Source organism: Equus caballus, chromosome 23, assembly GCF_041296265.1.
Source record: "Equus caballus isolate H_3958 breed thoroughbred chromosome 23, TB-T2T, whole genome shotgun sequence".
In the NCBI taxonomy this organism is placed as follows: domain Eukaryota; kingdom Metazoa; phylum Chordata; class Mammalia; order Perissodactyla; family Equidae; genus Equus; species Equus caballus.
In genome coordinates, this window is record NC_091706.1 from 67,704,379 (window position 1) to 67,726,551 (window position 22,173).

The following is a 22,173-nucleotide window of genomic DNA, read 5'->3' on the forward strand; positions in this document are numbered from 1 at the left end:
CTGCACCTGCACCCACACCTCCACCAACACCTGCACCTTGACCTGGACCTGCAGCTACACCTTCACCCATGCCCACACCTGCACCTGGACCCGCACCCACACCTACACCCATACCTGCACCTGCACCTGGACCTGCACTCACACCTGCATCCACATCTACACCCACACCCACACCTGCACTCACGCCCACATCTACATCCACACCCGCACCTGCACTCACGCCCACATCTACACCCACACCCGCACCCACACCTGCACTCACGCCCACATCTACACCCACATCTGCACCTGCACTCACGCCCGCATCTACATCCACACCTGCACCCACACCTGCACCTACACGTGCACCCATACCGGCACTTGCACATACACCTGCATCTACATCTACACCTACTCTGCACCTACACCTGTAACTTACCTGGTGGCCACAGACACACTCAGATCAGCCTGGTGTAGACCCTCCTAGCCCCTGATACCCAGGCTGAAACAAGGCTACTTCTTGAGGTCGAGGCCACCTTTCAGTCCGCTGACCCCACACCCCGCCGCTGTCCAGCTCTGGGCAGTGCTGACCCCTGCACCTGGCCTGTGCTTTCCTGGCCACGTCCTTGGCCCCTGCCCTACACCTGTGCCCCTGCTCCCTCCTCGTAGCTACACTGTCCCCTCCCTCCACAAGGACCTGCTCTGGCTTCCAAAACACCCAGTGCAGCCTGTGCCACTGCCCGACTCTGTGTTCTCTGTGCCGCGGCCTGGGCTCTGGGAGGGTGGGCAGTGGCACCTCCCCACACAGAGTGGGGTCCAGACGCTGCTGGGTGGGAGGCTCCTCCTGGCTGAGTTCTGGGTTCCTCCAGCAGTGCTGGTGCCCTCCTTGTTCCTGTGGATCCTCCCACAGGGTCCTCAGGGGACCTGTTCTGCTCCACGCCCCCTGGGCCCACTTTCCTGCCCCCAGCCTGCCCCTGCCCAGCCCACACCTCCTGCAGCCAAGACCCATCAACCTGTCCGTGCGCCAGAATCACCACGGCAGCTTGAGGAACACCAACGCCCAGGCCTGCCTGGAGCTCAGGACCGGCCTGGCTCCAGGTGTCCCTGTGCAGCCAGGACGGAGAGTCCCACCCTGGTCCCCCCAGCCCTCCTCACAAGGCAGCTGACGCCCAGGCCGGCAGCTCCCAGTGGGCCTGCCCAGCCTGCGTCTCCCTTTGGGGGCCATTTCGTGTCCTCACCCTTGCCCACCACCCTAGGCTTTGGGCCACCAGGGACAGGACAGCTCACCCCGGACAGGACAGCCCAGCCGGGCTGCGGGAGCCGGCCACACCTCCTGTTGCATCAAGTGCTCCAGGGCTGACCTCCCTCCACTCCCTGGGACCCTGGGGGGCAGGGCCAGGAGCCAGGCGTGGGGTGGGGGGAGCATGGCCCCGCTTAGCCCACCTCCCCCATCACAGACGCAAGAGACCCGGGAAGAGGCAGCAGAGGTCGGGCCCTGCGCTTCTGACATGTTGGCCCCTCTTGCCTGCCCCGTGTGCCCCCAGAAGACGGACTTGACCTCGGGGCTGCTGTATCAGAGGTACACCTGGAAGTGCCCCGGGGGCTCTGTGTTCTGCTCTTACGCAGCCTCCCCCGCCCCCAGCCCCACTTGAGTGTTTGAAGCACATTTAGTAAGATCATTAACACGAGAAGGCAGCACGAGACCCTGCTCAGAAACAAGGTTCCCAAGACTGTGGCCGGGGCGGGACGGGGAGCGGGAGTTGGCCCGGGGACGCAGACTCAGAGGGACCCCTGGCTGCCCCGGGGGCCACTGAAGCAAGTCTGGACCAAAGCCATCCTGCAAGGGGCACCACTAGGCTCCAGCAGGGGCTCAGCCCTGAGCGGCAGGGAGGGGGTCGACGGGTGGGTGCCTCTCTGGGCAGCCATCCACAGGGCCACTTCCCTGCCTCCAAGACACGCCAGACCTCTGTGTTCAGAGGTTTCACTGCAGCCCGTTCCAAGGCCGCAACCACCGGGAAATCAAGTACGTCAGACACCCTGGAGAGTCGGTCCCCATAATGGGCCCTCCGCCCGCCCCAGTGCCCGGCCCACCCTGTCCACGCCCAGGGGCAAAGGGCTGCCCAGACCCAGCCAAGAGTGCATGGCATTTGGCAGCCACAGTGTCATGGCTGCACCGTTGTCACCAATGCTCCAGAGCAAGGACAGAATCGACCCAGCAGGGGAACCAGCAAGGCCCACAGAGGGCCCTCCACCTTGCACAGGCCCCTGGGGCCCGATGCAGCCCAGCCCAGCCCAGCCCAGTCCCCGCCCTGAAGTTCTCGTGGCCCCTCACGCAGCCTCACGGCGGGACAGGACCGGAAGGGCAGGGGCCAGGACACCCACTGCGAGTGTCCCCCGGGAGGCCACGCCCACCCGCCTGGGCCATCGGGACCTTGTGGTCCCAGCCCAGCTTGGCTGCAACCCAAGGAGGGCTGTGAAGCCCAGGGCCACACGCCCGCCCCAGCCCCCCGCCTGTCCACGTGTGGCCGACAAATTAGGGAGCAAAGTCTAACCAGCGCACATGGAAAATAATACCTTAATCCTCCAATTATCATACCAAAATCCTCTGCTTTCCCCCCAGCGGCAAACACCAAGTAAACCATCCACAAGAAATTAACATATTTTCCTCCGTTTCTTCAGCTGTTTTTTCCCAAACAGTGAATACTTAGAACAGAGCAAGTGGACCATCAAAAGCTGACCGACGCTCCAAATGGGAGACTTGGGAGAAGAACCGCCTGTGGTGGGCTGGGGGGCCGGCCCGGCGGACACGCGTGCACGTGTGCAGGCGTGTGCAAGGGCACACGTGTGCCTCAGAGTGGTCAGAGCATCTGCACCCCGGCTGCCCTCCTCTCGGGGTGCCTCTCCCTGGACCTTGCGGGGGTCCCAGGGCGTCTCGGGCTCCTCTCCGAGGTCTGAGCATCAACCGGTCACTGAGGCGCTGGCCCCAAGGGTGCGGAGCCGGCCCCGGGCATCAGCACCTCGGAGGGGAGGAGCCTCAGGCCAGGGTCCCGACCAGGCCAAGGCCACAGGGCATCCCTGCAGTGAGGGGTTAGGTTTGCACCAGTACTGAGAGAGAACACCGGATCCCGCAGGCCGTCTGCGCCTCGGAGAGCCGTGGACCCTGCAGTCACTCCACCCCCGAGAGGAAACGCCCGCACCGTCCGCACCAGTACACTGCACGCGAGACGGTAACTCGTGGAAGACAAGACGGCTGTGTGGCCCAGCGAGAGCCCCCTCTGACCAAGCCTGGACCCGCCTCTGGGGCCCTCTGTCCATCTGTCCAAGACCGGCCTGACATGCGGCCTCTGTAGGCCCACGCAGCCCTGGGACCTCAATTCTGGAAACACAGACTTGGAGGCAGAGGGGGCCGAGCAGAGTGCAGGTATGGGGTCCAAGTGGGCAGCCAGAAGGTCGGGTGGGCCCTGTCGTCCTCAGGGCAAGCCACTCCGGCCTGGACGTCACCATCCAGCACAGTCACCCTTCCAGGACCCCCACGCTCGGCTTCCGTTATCAGGCAGACAGAGTCTAGTCCTGCCTCTGCCACCTCCTTGCAGTGTGGCCCTGAGCAAGCTGCCCAAGCTCTCTGAGCCTCAGTTTCCCCATTCACATGGTGGGAATCTCATGTCTTGAGGTCCAGGAGGGGAGCCACCCTGCCCACCCCTGGCGGCTCAGGTCCCAGCGCAGGGAGGCCACGGGACACAAAGGCCCCACCCCTTGGTTACCTGTCAGTGGTACTGGTGGAAATTCCACATGAAAAAACATGGCCGCATGCTTAAACCCAAAATTTAACTGGGATTGAGAGAGAATCTAAGTGGGACCATCACGGGAGAAATGAGGCCCAGCCCTTCAGCCAACGTAAAGCCCAGAGGGGACGAATCCATCTCTCTCGGGTCAGAGAACTGGGGTTGGTGGACCCGGCAGGGAGAGCCGCCCGGCCCAGCCGAGCAGACACATGTCCTCAGCCACCTGCCCGCCCACCTAGAATCCTGGCGCCTCCAGAAAAAGACCAGAACCTACACCCACAGTGAGTGGGCTCCCGACCCACCTGGACAGGCCACGCATCTGTCACACAAAGTCACAGTGCTGTGCTCTCCACCCTCTAGGCACCCTGAACGTGGTCAGGCCAGAGCTGGACACCAAGTGGTCCACGTGTGGTCAGACAGACTCATGGTGGGCCAAGACCCATCACCTCCCCCGAACTGGGCCCACAACCTCTATTAATATAACCTGTGGTGAAATCACAGGGTATGGGGACTGTCTGTCAATCCCTGCACTGGGTGGGCCCTGAGCTTGCAGCAATCGAAGTCTGTGCCCCTCTCAGGCTGCTGCTGGGTCCTGTGGTTGGGCTGTGAATCCACGTCTTGACACAAAGCTAGTTGGGGCTTTACAAGGACAGTCTGGCTTGGTTCCCACGTGCCCCCAGTGGGTGTGGCGATCTGGAACCTGGTCAAGCTCTGAAGCCACTGCCTCCCTTGCCGCAGGGAGAGGTCCCTGCAGGAAAGCCAGCCTTGGGGTCCCAGAGAGGCTCGTCAAAGGCCCCTGATTCAGACGCCGGACACAGGACCCGGAATTGTTCTTATGCTCCTTTTATGACATTCGGGAAGTGACAAGACACAGATGCTGGACATCCCAGGCCGAAGCAGCCCCAACACCACCAGGTGCCCAATGCAGCACTGTTTTGCGCAAGGGCCCCCAGGTGCGGCAGCCCCTCCGGCCACAGTGTCCCTTGGAATTGCTCCTCAGCCGCCTCCCTGTCCAGGCACCAGGAGGAGCACCTGTCCTCAGGGTGCTGTGCCTCGCTCGGGAGCTCCGCTGACACACGGCACCCGCATGGCCAGCCCTGACGTGGCTCTCTGGCTGCTGGCGCCAGCCCTGCTGGGCAAGGGTCCTGCTCTGGCCGCCCAGCCTCTGGGACGTGGGGCCTCGGAGCCCCCTGCGCGCAAACCACCACGGCCACAGTGCCCGCTGCGTGAGCACCCACTCGCTCAGCCCACGGGCGCCCGCCTACCTGCTGGGGTTGTAGTCGAGCGCGCCCACCTCCTCGCTGGCCTGCAGCAGGTCCAGGATGCCCGCGGCCGAGCCCCCACCGTCCTTCTTCACCTTGGCGTTGCGGGCGGGCTTCGTGTCCGTGTCGATGTGCAGTGAGCCCTCGTCAGAGGAGTCGTCGCTCTGCTGCGGGGACAGGGCAGCCATCAGGGAGCGGCCGGGGGACAGGGGCTCCCGTTTCCCTTCCCAGAGAGAAGCTGACAGAAGCTTTTAAAGAGCTCACCTGGTGGGAGCGCACGCCTCGGGGCAGCTGGCCAGACACACCCGGCAGCGGCAGGGCCTAGGTGCCAAGCTCTCCACCGGGGTGGAGGAGCCACTCCCGCCACCCTCACCGCACCCCCCAACCCCGTCGCAAGGGCGGAGCTGTCCCCATGCCCTGCACGGTCCCACAGAGGAGCGCTGGCTCACAGGACTGCATACGAGGACCCAGCACTGAACAGATACAGGAGGGGCCGGTGTGCAGATGGGGAGCAGGCAGGAGAGTGTGCCCACACAGGAGGGACCCCAGGGAGCCCCAACAGGCAGCTCTATGGGGACGCCCAAGGTAGAATGTGACCCAGAGGGGAACCCTGGCCTCCTTGGTGACGGCCGCCACGCCCTGGGTTGAATGTGGCTTTAGACATCATCTAACTTCACACCCACACCTTAGTGTAGGACCCTCAGCAGGCCGGGCCACAACCCCGTGCCCCTGTCATCAGGCATCAGATGAGTCTCCACAGCAGGTCCAGCTGGGAGGAGCAGCTCCAGAGGCCCCCCACCCGCAGAGACCCACAGACCCTCCATGCACCCACAACTGCCTGCGTCCCTCTCGCGCGGAGCACCAGGGCTCACGATCCCACATCCAAAGCCCAGCCTGGCTCCCCACGAAGACACCCAAGGAAAGTGTGGGCCACGAGGACGCCCCTCCTGCCCCCCACGCAGAAAGCCCAGTCAGAGACGCTCCACCAAGCAGCGTGTGGCCACAGCCCTGAGGACAGCCAGGGTCCGGGACAGACCCTCGCTCACCCCAGAGCACTCACCTTGTACAGCGCAGAGTCCAGCTTCGGCTTCGTGACGGGTGTGGGCAGCGCCTCCTTCTTGTCCAGTAAGACTGGAAGCAGAGCAGACAGGCGTCCCGCAGCGGCTTTGGGAGGAGCGGCGCCCGGCCGGCCACGCCTGATGCCCACCGCGCACGCCCAAGATGGCCCTTTTGGGGCTGGGCCTGCCCCTCTCACGTCCCCCCACTCACAGGACAAGTCCCTCTTGGGGGCGTTCTTCTTCCTCCGGATGGGAAACTCGTCGATCTTGAGCTCCCCGTCGTCCGACACGTACTCGTACTCGTCCCGCACGGGCTGCGGCTTGTCCTCCTTGAAGTTCTGCAAAGCCCCGAACACCCCCGGGCTCGGCTGCGGCTTGAGGGCCTTGGAGCTGGGGCGGCAGAAGCGGCCGGTCAGTGGGCGTCCACACGGCCTGGCCAGTGGCCCCAGCACGCCGCATGGGCCTCAGAGGACCAGCAGCCGAGCTGGAGGCCTCCCCGCCCCGGGCCTCCTCCTGATGCCGGCCCGTCCTGAGCGCCGCCTCAGCCCTCCCCCTGCCAGCCCCTGGACACGCATGGCCGGCCCACAGCCTGCTCTGGGCCTCACACGAGCTCAGAGCCAGGTGGGGCCGGCGCCAACCAGCCGGGGCTTTCTGCAGAGCTATTCTGGAAAAATAAATTCAGGGCCTTGGTGTAGACGCAATGGTCTAAAAATCATCATTGAGCTCGTCTCCCTCTGGGGCAGGCAGGACTCCCGCAGACGGGGAGAGCCCGCCACGCTCCACCTCCCCACCCCCGTCACCCCCCTACACCCTAGTCAGCGCAGGCCGGGTGCTTGGCAGGGGTCAGTGGGCCAGGGCGGGACGTCTGCAATTCTCAAGGAGGACAGCTCCGAGTCACAGCGGAAACTTAGAGGACGGCCGCGGGCAGCCCTGCCAGGTGTGGGCACGAGCTATGTCACGCCTCACACACACGACACACATGTGTACATGCACACAAACACACACCACATTCATGTACACATGCACGTACACACATACAAACACACACACATGCACAGCCCTGCACACACACAGGTGCGACACAATTATAGAGTCATGTCTGCCTTCCTCTCCTCCATGTCTGACTCTCTATAGCACGTCGGTCGTGGAGTTAATGCTGTGTAAAAGGTCCTGGGACGCAGCCGCTGAGCTCCCGATAAACCAAGGACATGCTCAGGGCCATGCAGTCAGGACCCCGGGGGCTGCAGGCCAGTCCCATCCCCCGGCTGGCTGAGTGGCCTTGGCACATGCTCTCGGGAGGAAGGCGCCCACCCGTCAGGCTCTGCATGGACACCAGACACTCGTCCACTCTGTTTCTCCACCACCTGGAAGTGGCCTTCTCCTCCCATCTCGCAGATGAGGAAACTGAGGCCCATGGCAGAAAGGCAGTCCCATTCCCTCTGGGACATGCTGCTTACCGCCTCAGGGTGCCCATCCCGGACTCTGGACTCAGCCAGCAACCCAGCAAGCACCAGCCCCTCCTGGCACGAACATGCACGTACCCCAGGAGTTTCTTGTTGGAGAAGGAAAACGAGAACTTGGTGTCCTTGTTCCCTGACAGAGGAGACTTCTCCAACTTCTGCTCTTCCTCCATCTTCAGCAGGGAGTCGGGTTTGCTGTTCTGAAAAGCCAACCCAGGACCGTCCTTGAGCCCCATGCAGGCGGTCAGTGGGCAGAGGCAGCAGGACCGACCCCCTCTGGCCACATCCACCTGGACACTCACGCTCACTGAAGCCCCGACCTGCAGGCCCGGCCTGGGACAGTGCCCGGCTCCAGGGAGTGTGAGCTCCAACATGGGCCCGGCCACGAAGAGCAACGCCACCCATCAACTCAGAGGGCAACGCGCTCAGCCTCTTAGGCGGGGTGCACCCAAGGCAACCCCTCAGAAGGCGGCCCCCAGTGGCCACACGTGGAGGACCAGACCCTCACAGAACTTCACAGCACTGCCCAGCTGGGGACAGGCAGACACACGCCTGCACACACCCCACAAACACGCACACGCAGCCACACAGGTGTGCACCTCCACTCATGCCACCAAGCCCACATGCACCCAGTATACCTCATCTCATGAAGGCAGCCCTCCCTGAGGGTGGGTTCATGCACCTGCACGCACGCACACATACGCACACACATGCACACGCACACATCTCACCTTGTACTTCCACTTGGCCTCCGACTTGCTCTTAGTTTGCTCTCGGATTTCTAGCCTCTCCACGTCATTCTGTGTGCTGATCACCTCCTTGTTGGGCACACTCAGGACGCTCTTTGTGGCCTAGAACACAGCAGCTGTGACCCAGCAGCAAAAATGGGAGGGCAGCAGGGTACCCTCAGGCTACAGCACAAAAGCAAGAGCCCACAGCACAGAGCTCCTGCCTCCAGCTGACCCACATACAGAAGCTCATCCACCCAGCCAACCACCCGTTCACCCATTCCGTCCTTCCATCATCACCCATCCATCCATCTATGCATCACCCACCCATCTACCCACCCATCCTTCCATCATCACTCATCCATCCACCCATCCACTCATTCCACCCATCTACCACCCATTCATCCATCCACCCACCCATCCATCCACCACCCATTCATTATATCCACCCACCCATCCATCCATCTACCCACTCACCCACCCATCCATGAACCCACACACCCATCCATCCCCCAACCAATCCACCCTGCCTCCCCGGCTTCTTCCTTCCATTCATCCATCTATTCATTCATTCATCTACCCTCTTTGCCTTAAGGAAGAGAAAACCAATGTGCCCCACTGTAGCCCTGTGACATTGGCCTTAGCAGTTGCCAATCCCCTGCAAAGTGGGTAATCCTCTCCCACTAGCAGGAAATCACTGAAGGAAGCCTGGTCTCAGGGGCTTGTGGTCTCTAAAGCCCATACCTAAGACCCTATGGTCACAGGTCACACTGGTGGTCCTCAGGGCCAGCCCCACCTCTGTCACTGCCTTTAGGGGCTCGCGCTGCCCTGGGCAAGCCTACTGTGCCCTGCCCCTCTCCTGCTCCCCCCCCCCCCGCCCTCCACTGGCCCATCTTCAGGTCTCATCCAATGCCTGGGCCCCAGAAGACTTAGCCAACTCTTCCCCTTGGGTGACCCTCTGTGATGCCACCCTGTCCCAGCACAGACTCACTGCTGCCTTCATCATAAAGGTCTCTCCTCAGCTGCCTGCAAGCCGAGCTTGCTGAGGCAGAGCCCACCACACCACCCTGGGTCTCGAGGATGACGAGGACATGACGGCCCCAGTCCACCCCACAGGCCCAGCCCCCCACAGCGCCCACAGGCCCCCAACCATGGGCAGGGAAGGCAAGGCCACCCACCTTGCCCTTCTTGGGCGGCTCGATCTTGGTCAGCGCCTCCTTGGTGTGGGCCTCCAGCAGGTCCAGGTTGGGGATGGTGGGGGAGGCGGCCCCCCTGCACTTCTTCCCTTTCTTCTTGCCCCCATCCTTGAGCTTCAGTGACTTGGGGGGCTTCGGGGGCTTGGGGGGCTTAGGGACTTTGGATGGCTTGGGCATCTTCACGGCTTTGGGAGTCTTCTTTTTGGACACTTTCTCCAGGAAGGACCGAGGAGGGCTGGCCTCAATGGGGGATGGGGGCTCCTCCTTCTCCCGGTCCCCAAAACAGACCTCATCTGAGGAGACGGCAGTGGTCACTTCAGGTCGGGCAGCCTTGGAGGCAGTCTGGGGGGAGGAGGGGGACGTGTGACCAACCACCACCTCCCAGGAGGGTCTCACCGCCCCAGGCTGTGGGAGACTCTCAAGCAGAAAAGGAGCGTCCCTCTACACCATGTGACATGGGCACATCCACCTACACCGAGTGACACAGGCACACCCGTCCACAGCGTCCCTGTGACACTCGCACACCCATCCACACCATCCCTGTGAAACAGGCATACCCATCTACACCGTCCCTGTGACCTGCACACACCCGTCCACACCGTCCCTGGGACACACGCACACCTGTCCACACCGTCCCTGTGACATGCTCACACCGTCCACACCGTCCCTGGGACACTCTCACATCCATCCACACCGTCCCTGGGACATTCTCACATCCATCCACACCGTCCCTGGGACATTCTCACACCTGTCCACACTGCCCCTGGGACACTCTCACATCCATCCACACCGTCCCTGGAGCATGCTCACACCCGTCCACACCGTCCCTGGGACACTCTCACATCCATCCACACCGTCCCTGGAGCATGCTCACACCTGTCCACACCGTCCCTGGGACACTCTCACATCTGTCCACACCGTCCCTGGAGCACGCTCACACCTGTCCACACCGTCCCTGGAGCACGCTCACACCTGTCCACACTGTCCCTGGGGCACGCTCACACCTGTCCACGCTGTCCCTGGGGCACGCTCACATCCATCTACACCATCTGTGTGACGGTGTCACACGGCAGCATCAGCCCCTGACCCTCCCCGCCTTGATGGGGATGGCTGGCCCACCCTGAGGCACAGAGGGCTGAGAGCTGTAAAGGCTTGCTCAAGCAGCGTCTCGAGGGGCTGAAGTCCTCTCCCCCCAGAGTCCCCCGACCGCGGGCAGCTGCGGAGGAGCCCCCGGCTATCTCCACCCACTGTGCTCCTGCCAGGAGACCGCTGGCCGGCCACAGGGGCCTGGGCACCAGAGCCCCATCATGTAGGCGGGCCTGCCCTACGGGCTGGGCCGTCTGGGACATGGCTGTCCTCGGCGGGCAGCTCTGGGGAGGGCCAGGGAAGACGGGCAGAGCCTCCCTCGGCTGGGCTCAGTGGCCCTGGGTCATCAGCCCAGGGCCAGCCCCACCTCGCTAAGCCGGATCTCCTTGGCGAGGTCTTTGATGAGCTGCGAGGGCTTGAAGTGCTCCGGGAGCTCGTCCTCATGCTCCGCCAAAGCCTGCAGGACAGCCAGGCACAGGTCAGCGGTCAGCCGCGCGTGTGGGCCACACCTGCCTCCACCCCTGCCCACACTGGGCCCCATGCAGGCTCAGCCTCAGGGGCCCCTGACTCCCACTGTCCGTCCCTCCAGGCCGTGCCCCACCTCCCACATCACCGCTCAGACAGGTGTGAGGGCAGGGGCCGCCATGGCGTGGACTGGTCACGTGGGTCTGGGAGGAGTTAGTCTACGCGGGCCAGACACAGCCCCAAGGAGGAGGCCCTGCTGTGACCCCACTCCACAGGTGGAGAAACCGAGTCCTGGAGAGAACAAGGTGCCCGGGGCCACCGCCAGCTGTGGAGTGGATGTGGGCCGTCCGTCCTTCCTGGCCACACAGCTGAAGTGAGGCGAGAGGGACCCCCCATACCACTCCAGGCCTGGGAGCCAGAGGAGACGAGGCAGCAGGAAGGCCCTCGGAGGGCACCGGCCGCCCACCCCGCCCAGCCCGCCTGTGAGAGCAGCAGGAAGTGCACAGGGGCCCCTCCTGGCCTCCCGCTAAGGCCTCCCGCAGCCTGTGGGGCCTGCTCGGACTGCGCTGGCTCCCCCGACTGGGAGGAGCCCCCAGGTGGGGACACTGCCCCAGAGGGCGCCTGAGACTGACAGGACCCCCTCCTCTCTGTACAACGATCTAGACAAGACGCCCAGGGGAGTCGAAGTCACTTCTCCAGGGCCTCCATTAGGAGATGCGGCTGAGGTTTGGGCGCCAGTGAGGGGGCTAACACTACTGTGGGGCGCGGGGGGCCAGGGTAAAGGACCGCCCACATCACAGAGCCAAGTCAGCCTCCGAGCTGACACCTGGGCCACCTGGAGGGCCGAGAGGGCGTGCCAGCTCTCCCGTCCGACCCAGCGCCTGGTCACCTGGGCCGTGGCTGCCCCAGGCCCTCCCTGCCCCCCTGCTCCTGGCCTGACGCAGCCCCATCTCCACCGCCCACCTTCCTCCCACTGGCTCTCCCAGCCCCCACCCCTCAGGCCAGGCCCCCGGGTGGAGGGCTCCCTCCTGACCTGGGCAGGTGCACCCACCGCTCTTCACACTCCTCCCCACTGAAGGCGGGATGAACCCTGGGGACGGATGGCCCCACCTGCCACCCCTCTACCCTACCCTGTCCGGCACACCCCCTACCTGCTTTTTTGTCCATGACCTGAAAGCACCATTGAGAATTTTCGCTCCCTGGACTAGGTGAGGGGGCAGCTGCTTCCCGGATTTGTGAGAACCTGGGGGACACACAGGGGTTCACTCAGGGGGCGCCCGCCCGCCTCACCTGCCACCCCCAAGATGCCCAGTGGGGCCATCAGGGCTGACCTCCCAGAGCCTCCACCCGGCCCCACCTGCCCAACTGCCAACGGTTTCTCTTGGAACCCGGGGGGCGCCCTGCAAGGGGCAGGACTGGCCCTCCCACCGTCCACTCGTCAGGCCCCTCACCCAGGCGGCCCAGCGCCCCCTCCCCTGGTCCCCTGCCCGTCTAGGCAAAAGGCCACAGTTGCACCCCACACCAAGCGTCCCAGCGCTTTCTGATACCCACCCTCACATCGCCCTGCACGGCTCAGGGACACCAGCAGTGGGTCTGGTTCCTGCTGGGGCAGCCCAGGGCAGGTATCGCCTCAAACATGCCCAACTCCACAGAAAAGAGAGCGTCCCCCTCTTCCCGCCAGAGAGCTCACTGCAGCTCTGACGTGCCAGGAAACCGTCTGCCTGGCCCATGCTGTTCCCTGGGTCCCTGTGGCCCGCCCATCCCATCAGCCTCCACAGAGCAGGGTCCGAGGCAGAGGCGGGGTGCCCCCCACAGCCCCATCGGTCAGCAGTTGTCCCAGCTTGAGCCATCAGCCACCCCCAGGGTGTGGCTCTGCCCACGCTGCCCCCAGGACAAGGTCTCCAGGGCAGGGCCCTCCCTCCGCCAGGGGGGAGCTCAGGCTCGAGTCTGGGGAATGAGGGACGAATTTCAGTGAAATTTGGCCGGCTGGGGTGACGGACGGTTTCCCCCTCTCCTCTGGAACTAGAGCCAATGGGCAGAGGGGCCTGAGAAGGCGTTCCCTGGTAGCTCTGCTCGGAGCACGACAAGCGGCTTCCGGAAGAGCATTGCTGAGAAGGGAGACACCACAAAAGCAGGCGCCCCGCAGTTCCCTCCTGCCACTGACCTGAGCAGGCGGGCGGCCGCCCGGAGCCACACGCCGAGCCCAAGGCAGGGCCTGAGACGGAGGATGGCTGGATCCACGGAGGGCAGGGACCCACCTGCCCAGAGCCGAGCCCACCCTGTTTCCCCGAGCTCCGCATGCCGTACCTTTGAAGGCCTCCAGCAGGTGCTTCCCCATGTACCAGCAGGCTGTTTCGAAGTTGGGAAACTGAGTCAGGCTGCCCAGTTTCAACCTTCTTTCCACCTCGTACGCTCTAGAAGCCACAGCAAAGAACTGTTCAGGGCACAGAGCCCTGAGCAGGTGACGCCAAAGGCAGGTGAACCAAAGGCAGGTGGGTTCACGCCACAGCCAGAGGCCACGACAGGCCACAGTGAGGTCACAGCCACTCAGCCTCCAGACCAGGGGACCACATCAGGACGAGAGCCCTGCGTGGGGTGAGCCCAGGGCCGCAGCTCCCAGAACCCTGGGTCACTGTCCAAGGAGGAGACAGCTCAGCCTTTGGATTCACCCCAAACCCCCCACGGGCTGCAGCGGCTGTCCAGTGACCAGGCGCCTCGGGGGCCCTGGTAAGGTCTCAGTGCACTTCCTCCTTCCTCCCACACACATGGGGGCCGGACCAGGCAAACAGTCATGCCCAGGGCCGCCCACAGGCTGGGCCCAGCCGGACTCAGGGGGGGTGCCATTACAGTGGTGGTGGGGACCCTGCTGGCGGAGCCCGGGGTTCAGGCGCAGCCCTACCTCATCTGCATCTCCACGCTCAGGCTGTGGAGGAAATGTCCCGCGAAGGCCAGGCAGTCCACGGGCGTGAGTGTGGCGTAAATCCAGCCTGGGGGAGACGGCACGGCTAGGCCTCCATGGGGTTCTCATCCTGCTCTCCACCAACGTGGGCTCTGGCTCCTGCCGGCCAGTCCTCAGTGCCCCTGTCCACCCGGGGCTCCTGGAAGGAGCTCGGCCCTGGCCCTCGTGTTGGGGGGGAGGGGCGGCGCTCCAGGGAGGAGAGACCAGGTCCGAGCTGGCCCAGTCTGTTTAACGCAGCCCCACATAGTGCAGACTGGGAAACCGAGGCCCCAGTGCTGAGGAGACTTGCTCAGACCCATCCCAGGGTTAGCTTGCCCAGCACCCCCGAGCTCCCCATGCAGGTGCACACCCCCAGAGAGGCAGGCGGCCCTCATCGCCCTCCGAGGCAGGCCTGGGCCAGGCTGCAGAAGTAACCGACTCGGGAGGCCAGGGGAGGGACTCAGAGGCACAAACGGACGGACATGGGGCCTCCGCACACAACGAGATCTGAACAGAACTGGCCGTCTGCTCACAATAAGGAATGGCTAACTGTGCGTTTCTAGGGTGTGACGACAGTGGTGTGAGTGTGTTATTTTTAAAAGGGAGCCTCCCAGAGGTGGCAGAGTGTCTGTGGGTGTGATGTCTGCGAGGGGTTCGTCTGCTTGTTCATGCTTCCCCTTCTGCAGACGCTTGACATGGCAAGACCAGCACACACCGCCTGACCATGTGGCCCAGCTCTCAGGACCTGCTCTCAGGACCACGCAACCCCACGCCCCCGGCCTGGCCTCCGTGAACACAGCCAGGCAGGAAGCTATGGGGGCTCACGACCCAGAGGTGGCCCCAGAGGTGACCGCAGAGTAGCATGGGCCCCAGGGCAAAGCAGGGACAGCCAGGGTGCGCACCACAGGGCAGACACGGGAGACCCCAGGGGCAGGCGCGGTCGGAGACAGAGCTCACCGGAGGGGATGAAGAGCGTCTGGCCCTGCTTGAGGGTACACTTGTAGCATTTGTCCACCTGGTCGGCAAAGAACATCTCGCTGTGGTTGGAGGCCGACTGCCAGCGCTCATAAAGGGAGATGTTGGCGGAAGCCGGCTTGATGAGATAAAAGATCTTCTCCCCCTGCCAACGAGAGGCCACTGGCAGAGCCCGCCACGTGCCAGGGACGCCGAAGGGCACAGAGCCCACCACATCCCGGGGACAATGAGGGGCGCAAAGCCAGCCACGTCCCGGGGACGCTGAGGGGCACAGAGCCCACCATGTGCCAGGGACACTGAGGGGCACAGAGGGGCCATGTCCTGGGGTTGCCAAGGGGCACAGAGCCTACCACATCCCAGGGACACTGGGGATCCTGGTGATGGGTTCTGGCTTGAACACCATACCGCCCAGGCCACCGTTCCTCCCCAAAGCGGGGCCACCTGTGCCTTGCAGCCGAGAAGTCTGCATGTTGGGAAGGTCTGGGGACAGGAACCCCAGCGTGGTCGGGCCACCCCCACCCAAACGCCACGTCTCTGCAGCACGGCGGATTGCTGTGGCCGCTCTGAGGAGCGACAGGAAAGCTCTGGTCACGGGAGGGCTTGGTCCCGGCAGAGATGGAACGATGTCCCCTCCAGCCCCCCGCCCGCCCTGGACCAGAGAGCCACAGAGGCCCTCGCGCCCCAGGGATAGACGGCCAAGCGGGATTTGCTCAGGGCCTTGGAGGGTCAGGAGCCGAGCTGCCCACCACACTTGGCTCCGGCAGGTCTGGGGAGGCTGGGGCGGCTGGGCCGAGGCCTGTGGGCCCCCTTTCTTGCCTGTCTTCAAGTCTCCCTTTTCTTTGGCTTTCCCTCTGCCCCAGCCTGGGGCCCCCAACGGCCCCCTGCCGCTCGGACAGCCCCACAGCGCTGCCCCCCGCCCCCAGCCCGACCCTCACACTCCAGTGCGGAGCCCAGGGGGGCACGCTCCCTTGTCCCCTCTTCCAGGAAGTCTCCCCAGCACTGCTCTCCCTTCCAGACACAAGCAGACACTGAGCCCTTTGCCACCACTCCAGTGGGCGCCCCCTGACTGCTTCACGAGCCTCAGTCTTGAGAAAAAAGCCACACAGCAGTGCTGCTCTGGGCCCGAGGTGCACCTGCCCCCACGCCTCCCGAGGGCCACACATCTGTGTCCCTCCTGTGCAGAAATGTCCGGTCCCTCGTGCCCCGGGTGCTGGCACTGTTAGGGCTGGTGGGGACTGCAGGTGGTCCTGCATGCCAACTGCAGCCTGGTCAAGGGGGGGTGTGCCCCCAAGGCCCACGTGGGGCCCACACGGGCAGGACAGGGGCCAGCGCTCACCTTGAGCACGTGGTACCAGGCGGAGGCACCCCCGGAGTCGATGTGGAAGTCGGTGTAGCTGTCCTTCACGCAGATGAGGCAGTACTTGGTCACCTTGGGCTTGGCCAGCAGCGCGTCGTCTGGCCAGTAGTTGTCCACCCAGGACAGTTTCTTCACGATGTCAGGCGGCTCCACGAAGCTGGACATTCTGGGAGCAGGGACAGGGAAGCGGTCAGCGGTGATGGGCCCACATTGGTCACGAGCAGACAGAGGTGGCAGAGGGCAGGATGGGCCCAGCTGCGGTGTGGACGTGGCAGGCCTCTCACTGAAGACGGGCGTGGAGCAGGCCCGACACCCGCCCACCCTAGAGGCAGCCCCGTCAAGAGAACTGGATACGTCCCGACACCCTGGTGTTGCCGGGCGCAGGCAGAGAGTGAGTTCCTCCCACTCACAGCCCAGGCGCCCGGCACCCATGAGAAACCGCTGCTCCCCAGGGTGGACAGGCCCCTGAGACTCCCAGCCAGGGCCACCACCAGACCAACTGACTTGTTCCCAGGGAAGACGCGAGAAGGGTACAGCGGCTCTGATTCAGTTACTTGTCACTGTCCTGCATAAACCCAGATGTCCCGCTCGCGCCACCTGCGCAGTGACCCTGCAGCCGCGCCCAGTGCCAGGTCTCGGGGTCCCAATGCCTAGGGTGGGAGGGGATCCACACACCTCTGTCCAAGGCCGCACCCACCCAGCAAGGCCATCCCAAATCACAGGCCAGGCCACCCAGCCCCGGCCGCAGCCACAGGCCCTCCTCTGAGTCTCTAGCATATTCCAAACTGGAAGGCATCCTCGTCCCCCAGGGGCTCTCACTGGCCGGCCATATCTGCGCCCCCCACATCATGACCTCCGCAGTCCAGGCGCAGCACTGCCACAGGAGAGGGGCCCCTGCCCCCCAGCCTGGACCCTCACACCCTCCACACACCACACACCACGGCGGGGGTGGCTGCCTCTGCCTCCTGACACGGCCCCACTGTCCCTCTTTCCTCGCTCAGGTGCAAAGCCAGCCGGTCCTCCTGCCACCAAGCCTGCTGCTCCCCGGATTTCTCCAGAGGCCCCCGGGGTGAGGGGAGGTGTCCCACTGCCCCGTGGGTGCCCGAGGCCTCTGTGGGCAAGGGTGCAGAGGTGACAACGTGTGTCCAGTGACAGCAAGAATATCACCCTTGCTCCGCCACACGGTGGGTGCCTCCCTGGTCACAGGGTATGTTCGTCACTGCGGGACCCTTGAGAGCCGCCCCGATGACCCATGGGGTCAGGCCTGGCCCTTGTGGCCCCAGCAGACACCTTTGGGGACAGACCGACGTAGTGGAGACCACACCTCCTCCCTCTCGGATGGAGAACAGAACCCCAGAGTGTGCTCGAAGGCCCTGGCACCAGGACCATGAACGGCCCTGTGTAATCTGTGCACGACCCTCTGCCAGCAAAGCGGCGGCCCTAAGAGGCCCAAGGGGAAACCAGAGGCCAAAGCACCCTCTCCTCCTAGCTCCTCGCCCCAGTATCTCCTTGTGAAGACCCCTCTGGGCAGGGCAGCCGATGAAGCTGGCGGTGCTGTGACTCAGTGTGTTCTTTGGCACGGAAGCCACAGTCCTCAGAACTCAGCCTTGGAGATCATCCTTCTTGTGAACACACAGGGAAGAGGCTGCTTTCTCCAGATACCATAATCCACCTTATTTCCCTCTTTCCTTTGCTGTCAGGAAGCTCAAACAAAACCCAATGTCCCATTACATGATCTTGTTACAGCTCCTGACATAGGTCCGTATTCCAGTCCTCAGCATGGGTCTCGATAACTATTTTTTCCTAGCTGCCCTTTTGCACATGTTATCTCATGTGCTTTTAAGAAGCCGGCAAGGTGGAAATGATCCCAAAATGAAGCCGTTCTTAAACTAAACCATTATCAACTCACGCCCAGCGGTGAGCGAGTATACCGGATCTTTCCCAGAGGACCAGCTGGAGAGCAGCGGGACTTGACAAGGCGGCAAAGCGGGTGGAGCTGGCAGTCCTGGGAGAACTAGGTCTCAGGGTCAAGGGGTGGAGCCGGAGGCTGACCAGCCTCTGACCTGGAACTAGCTGGGCCTGGACAGCCATGGCACACTGTGCGGGACCTTGTCCCTGAGAAGAGTGGCCAGCGGGAGGGGACATGACCTGTGGGGCTCAGGCTGGGACAGCAGGGACCTGCGGCAGGCAGAGAGCTGCTACAGCACAACCCCACTGTGCTGAGGTGCCAGTGAATGTGTGCGTGGGTACGTGTGCAGACCGTGAGTAAGGGTATAAGCACATGTGCATGTGTGTGCAGTGCAGGGGCAGGTGGGAGCGTGGATACCTGTGTGTGGGTGTGTCAGCGTGGCTGTGAGTGCGAGTGTGCGTGCATGAGCATGTGCGTTCTGGAATGGTTGGGCGCTGTTACGGCAGGTCTCTGGGGAGCAGGTGGGGAGGCCAGTGGAGGGCCTGGCTTTTCCTCCTTATTTCCTGCCTGAATCATTCACAATGAGTAACTTTCATAGTTCAGAAGGGAAACAGCAGCCCGGCGTGGCGCGCGCACACTTGACGCTCGCGCCCGGCTCACCTGGTGTCGGAGAACTCCAGGTTGGTGAGGTTCAGGACCCGCTTGCGGTTGGTACTGTAGTAGTAGTCCACAAACTCCTTCAGCTTCATCTTGCAGTCCTTCTGCTTGGTGACGTCCGTCACGTCCACGCTCCGCTCTGGGCCTGGGGGCGGCCGGGGACAGTGAGCATGCCGGGGACGCTGGCGCGGCCTCCCTCCAGGCCAGGCTGGGACCGCCGAGGGGACGCTCGCCCACCCTCGCCCAGGGGTGCCGCCGAGGGCAGGGCTGCTCGCTGAGGCACTGGGCTCTGACATCTGAGCCCCCTCGGGCCGCCGCGAGCACCCCGCGGAGCAGCGAGCCGGCCGAGCACGGGCCTCAGCCGGGGTGTCCAGACTAGCAAATCAAATGCAGGGCATCAGGTACACTCCAACTTCAGGTAAACAACAAGGACTTGTAGTGTAAGTACGTCCCGAACAACGTGGGGACAAACGTACACTTCAAATATGAAAAGTCAAAAAACTCTTTTCTAGGGCACCAACTCATTATTCTGAAAATTGATAAATAAAAGGAAAAACGTTTCTCCTACATTTTCTGTAGTTGATGAGGAAAAGCTCAGGGTAAAAATCATTGACGACGGAAAGCAAGTGCCAGGTAAGCAAGTAACTGATGAGGGAAACTTCTAGACTCACAATTGACAGAGGGAGAGAGGGCAGGGCGAGCAAACCTCCCCCACAGCAGCCTCCATGGCTGTCAGACCACGAGCTGGGACGCGGCTTTCCGTGGACGGAAGCGGCTGCACGGCTGGACCACGGCTCCACCCCGGGGAGGAGTCCTGCCCACACCCTGGACGCAGGTCAAAGCAAGGGTCTAACCTCGTGCGGGAACCCTGGGGACCCCACGGGACGCCGCCCACCACACCTCCGAGGTGGGAACTTCTCCAGCAAACGCGGGAATGGGAAGGGGGCGGCGGTACAGGAGACCGAAGGACCTCTCAACCCCGTGAGGCCTGTGGGTCTGGTCTGGATTCTGACTCAAACAGCCAAAGGCAAAAGGTGTTTCTGAGGCAACTGGGGAGAATTAAAGTGGGTCTTAGATGACACTAAGGAATTATCATTAGTCTTGTCGAGTGCAAGAATGGAACTGTGATCATACGTATTTTTAAATTGTCCATTGGGGCACGTGCGGGAGTTTTCATGGGGAAATGATGGATGTACCAGAGATTTGGTTTAAAATAGCCGGGGGGGGGGGGGCTGGGGGGACAGAAGAACAGCCAAACTAGGGGGTTTTGTGACCAGTATTGGGCACGTGGGGGTTCACTGTTTACTTCCTATGTTGTATGTGTGAAAAGTTTCATTATAAAAAAATGAAGAGGAGAAAGAAAGACATTTACAATGGAAGCATCTAACCTCCCCATGAGGTAAGCTGCCTCCCGCTCCTGCAGCCACAGCTGGGGTGGGGGCAAGGGGACAGGCCCGGCCCACCTGTGCAGCGGGAGCCTGGGGGCAGACGGCAGAGCTGCAGGGGGACGACACCAGCTCACATGTAGGAAGAGCTTAGAAAATGCCTGCCGCCACTGGTGGGCACTCCCTGGATTTACTGTTACACAGGTGCCACGGCCTGGCAGAAGCAGCCCCGGACAGCGGCCATTGCCAGGCTGGAAAAGTGGGCCCCTCTCCCTCCCTGTCACAAGCCAGTCAGCCCCAGGGCCACCCCAGGGGGCTCCGGCTCCAGAGGAGGACTGCCCTGATTGTCCGGAACAGCGATGGCTTCCTGTGTGGGTGCCACGTGCCCAGATGATCACATTTGGTCCCACACCCGCCCCCACCACAGGCTTTACAGATGCAGATGGCCAAGCTTTGGGCGATGGAGCAACTCGTCTGGGGGTACCAGCACCTGTGCCCTCTCCTGTCTGGCATGTGGCCAGGGCCAGTCTGGGCATTTGCCTTTTCAGGTCTGTTCCTCCTCCCACCCCAGCATCATCATGAACAAGGCGAGCCCCGGCAACCGCGAGGGCGTCAGAACCAGGGCCATGTGGCCACCCCCCACCAAGGTCACTGCAGGGGTGGGCTGGCCTCTCCGTGCCAGCTCTCCAGACAACGTCCCAGCATAAACGGCACCTCCTACACCCAGCGGTGTCCTGACTGAGGGTCCACAGCACTGGGAGCTGCTGGGGGACAGGAGACGGGGCTGGCGACAGCATCAGCTGGAACCCAGAGGGATCCAGAGAGAGGCCAGGCCCCAGCAGAGGCTGGGAGACACAGCACAGACCTCAGGGGCAGTGGCCGACATGGCCGGGGCCCTCCTGGGCAGGACTGTCCTCATGCAGAATCAAGGGATCCCCAAGACAGCCCCCGTTTTGCAGCAGCGCGCCTGGAAGGGAGCCCGGAGCTCCCAAGTCTCATGAGCTCAGCTGGCTCTGGACGCAGCCAGGGCCTGGGCGGCATGTACACAGCCTCGCGGCTCCCCCAGCGCCCCCCACCCACGAGAAGCAGGGCACTTACCCACGTAGTTCTCGACGTCGCTGACATAGAAGGTGGGGGCCGGGACTGCCAGGCCCAGCCCGTCTTTCTTGGGGACGAGGATGGGCTCGGTGAAGCCGTGCTCCTCCATGTAGCCCAGTGTGAGCTGGCTGCCCGGCACGCGGGCCACCACGTCCTCCGCGCTGCGGGCAAGTGCAGGGCAGAGGTCACACGAGGCCCAGCCCCTGCCTCCTCACACCCAGACTGGCCCGGACGGGGCCTCCGGGCCAGAGACGCGGAGCAGAGCTCCAGCCACAGGCCTCCTGCAGCCCCAGGAGAAGGGCTCGCCACAGCGCCACATCTGGGGGTCACAGGGCAGCCACAGGGCAGACACTGCAGGTCCCTCATCACAGACGGGAACTTTGAGGTCCAGGAGGCCCAGGCATCTGCCCGCGGCCGTGGTAAGTGGGGGATGGGGACACATGGCCCCGTCTCTCCTACTGAAGCAGAGAGTAAGGGCCCCTGCCTTGCTCTCCACCGACCCCCTCAGCGGGATTCCTCCCAGCTGAGACCCCACACGGGGCGGGTCTGGAGCCTGAGGATGCGGCCGGTGGGGACAGACCCCTTTTCATGGAGAAGCCACCCCCCACACAGGTGGAGCACAGGACCCGGGCGGCCTGGCTGCTGCGGCCAGCAGCTCCCCATCCTCCCTGCCCTGCTGAGAGCCAGGGCTGCCCTGGATGCCAGGGACCAAATGGCCCCTGCATGGTGATGCTGGAAGCGGGGCAGCGGGGGAAGCTGGATGCTGTCACATGAGCACGCAAGGCCACAAACCCACAGCTGAGAGCAGTGCTGGGGGAGACTGAGGAAACGGTGTCAG

The 22,173-nt window shown here is 63.4% G+C and overlaps 1 protein-coding gene across 4 annotated transcripts in view; it reads right to left on the minus strand.

Annotated features, from left to right (window-relative positions):
- PHF2 (PHD finger protein 2) overlaps positions 1–22,173 on the minus strand; it is an 80,860-nt gene that overhangs the window by 6,711 nt on the left and 51,976 nt on the right. For 2 of the 4 annotated variants that reach the window (XM_023627592.2, XM_070248915.1), the window contains exons 4-17: positions 21,336–21,496; positions 18,856–18,997; positions 16,266–16,452; positions 14,912–15,074; positions 13,916–14,003; positions 13,324–13,430; positions 12,168–12,259; positions 10,919–11,008; positions 9,448–9,807; positions 8,273–8,392; positions 7,623–7,741; positions 6,293–6,471; positions 6,084–6,154; positions 5,027–5,187 (exon numbers count right to left, since the gene is read on the minus strand). In XM_023627592.2, the coding sequence (XP_023483360.1) occupies positions 5,027–5,187; positions 6,084–6,154; positions 6,293–6,471; positions 7,623–7,741; positions 8,273–8,392; positions 9,448–9,807; positions 10,919–11,008; positions 12,168–12,259; positions 13,324–13,430; positions 13,916–14,003; positions 14,912–15,074; positions 16,266–16,452; positions 18,856–18,997; positions 21,336–21,496 (2,040 nt within the window). Of the gene's footprint in view, positions 1–5,026; positions 5,191–6,083; positions 6,155–6,292; positions 6,472–7,622; positions 7,742–8,272; positions 8,393–9,447; positions 9,808–10,918; positions 11,009–12,167; positions 12,260–13,323; positions 13,431–13,915; positions 14,004–14,911; positions 15,075–16,265; positions 16,453–18,855; positions 18,998–21,335; positions 21,497–22,173 lie in introns of all 4 variants that reach the window. The other 2 variants (XM_023627591.2, XM_070248914.1) reach the window with 1 other exon arrangement.